Source organism: Pteropus alecto, unplaced genomic scaffold (genome assembly GCF_000325575.1).
Source record: "Pteropus alecto unplaced genomic scaffold, ASM32557v1 scaffold125, whole genome shotgun sequence".
NCBI lineage: Eukaryota > Metazoa > Chordata > Mammalia > Chiroptera > Pteropodidae > Pteropus > Pteropus alecto.
This window is the reverse complement of record NW_006436888.1, coordinates 4,156,896-4,158,835: the sequence shown is the minus strand read 5'-3', so window position 1 is coordinate 4,158,835 and position 1,940 is coordinate 4,156,896. Positions and strand designations below refer to the sequence as shown.

Genomic DNA, 1,940 nt, shown 5'->3' with positions numbered 1-1,940 from the left:
CCCCACCCCCCGCCCCAGACCTGGAACCAGCATTAACGGGGAACGGGGCCCTGGGACTCTGTTTCTTCACAGTACGCCCATCTGTTCTCTCCACTGCCAGGCTGGGAGCTGCTGCGGGGTGACTTTAGCTCATGTGTCCTGTACTGCGTCCCCACCGCGGGAGCAGGTTACTCATTCTGTCCTGCTCTCCAGGTCCACGTGAAGTCGGAGGTCCTCGCTGTCAAGCTGTCGCAGGAAATAAACTATGCAAAGAGCCTGTACTATGAACAGCAACTTATGCTAAGACTCAGTGAAAATCAGGAGCAGTTGGAGCTGGACTCCTGAGGGATCGCAGCGGCCGGAGGGGGCGCCCGCGGACCCGGCACCAGCCACCCGGGAGCAGAGGCCCTCGGACGGGGCTCAGAGGCACAGCCAGGACACAGTGTGGGGGACGATAGCGAGGAATGAGGGAAAGTAAGTGCCACGCAGTGGGGTACGAATGGAAACCAACTGTATTAATTCGTGGGGCGGGGGTGACATTAGATGATGGGGAAGTAATTTTTAAAGGTATTGATTGAATAACGTAAAAAAAAAAATGTACTGAGATGAATCTAATTTTTAGATTGCCTTGTATTTTGTTAACATGTATATATGTACAACTGTGTGTTTGTAAATACATAGGCGCGTTTCCGAACAGGGCCTGCGATGCGCGGAAAGGCTTGTTAACTGTAAAGTAATATAAAGTTATATCGGCTCCTCTATTGCACTAATTTTACACGTCTGATTCAGGGTCCTCTGTAAAAAGACGTTCTCGAAAGTCGAAGGACACTATGTCTTAGTTGTGGAAACTCGAGCATCCTCACGAGTGGACCACAGTGACACTGACATTGGTGCTCGTAAGCCCTGTGAAGCCTGCGGTCCTCGGGCCAGAGCTAGGAGCCCAAGCGTCCAGCTCCAGAGCTGGCCCTTCGGAGGAGCCGAAGGAGAGTGGCATGGACACCCACCTTTTATTTATTTCTCACCCCATTTTAAAAATAGCTCTTAAATTATCACAAATTATTATTTTTTATCTGCCTATTTGGCTTTCTGCTGACGAGTCTTGCCAGACTTCCAAATAAAATTGTGTTCTGTTACTGCACGCACGTGCACACACGTGCGCGCACACACCAGCATCGCACGTGCTCCCTGGGCTATCAGAAGGTCTGTTTGCGACATCGGTAGGCTCTATTGATTTAGAAGGGGGAAAAAATCCCACAGAACTCTTTAATGAATCAAAACTTCATGAATTCATTAAAAATCCACAGCGATAATGGTCTGCTTCCTGGGTGGCAGAGGAGAGGTCCGGGCCTCTTTTCTCAGGGCCACAGGCGGCCCCAGCTGCACCGCCCGGACACAGTGATGGCAGCGCCGGGGCGAGGAGGGAGAGTCCTAGAAAACGGAATGAAATTTAAGTATTAAAAAGCTGTTTTTGTAAGTTTTCCAAGATTTGGCCTAACCGGCTCTTGTCCTTGGTTTTAAATGCCAACCAGTAACAAGGCCGGTGTGAGGGCCCCCCGCCTTCCAGGGTCGGAAAGAAGAGCCTAGTTGGGGGGTTTGGGGGCCTCACTCGAGAACAAATGATTTTAAAGTTTTTATTTTCATAAAACTAACCGATTTCTGCAACCTCGTCACACGTAGCTGAGATCTGAAGTGACTCAGTGGATGTGTGGAAGATTTTGGTGTTTATAACTCATGACCAGATCCTTCCAAGACACAAATGAAGCTGATCTTTCTGTTTCTTCCTTTCCCTCCCCGTGCGTGCGTGCGTGTGCGTGCGTGCGTGCGCCAGGCTGCAGTCAGGGTTGTGTCTGTGCTCACACGAGACCCCGCAGGGCTCCTGGCCTGCTCCCCAGCCTCCCTGCCCCCCACAAGCGGGGCTGTGGTTTTCTCGTCAGTCACCCACTGCCCGGGATCACGCTCTC

The 1,940-nt window shown here is 51.3% G+C and overlaps 1 protein-coding gene across 5 annotated transcripts in view; it reads left to right on the top strand.

The window, feature by feature from the left end:
* The window catches only part of VPS13D (vacuolar protein sorting 13 homolog D), a 216,589-nt gene extending 215,840 nt beyond the window's left edge, over positions 1–749 (top strand). For all 5 annotated transcript variants that reach the window (XM_025048627.1, XM_025048626.1, XM_025048628.1 and 2 more), the window contains one exon: positions 193–749. In XM_025048627.1, coding sequence (XP_024904395.1) covers positions 193–324 — 132 coding nt within the window. In that variant the 3' untranslated portion in view covers positions 325–749. The remainder of the gene's footprint in view (positions 1–192) is intronic.
* The last annotated feature ends 1,191 nt before the right edge of the window (positions 750–1,940 follow it).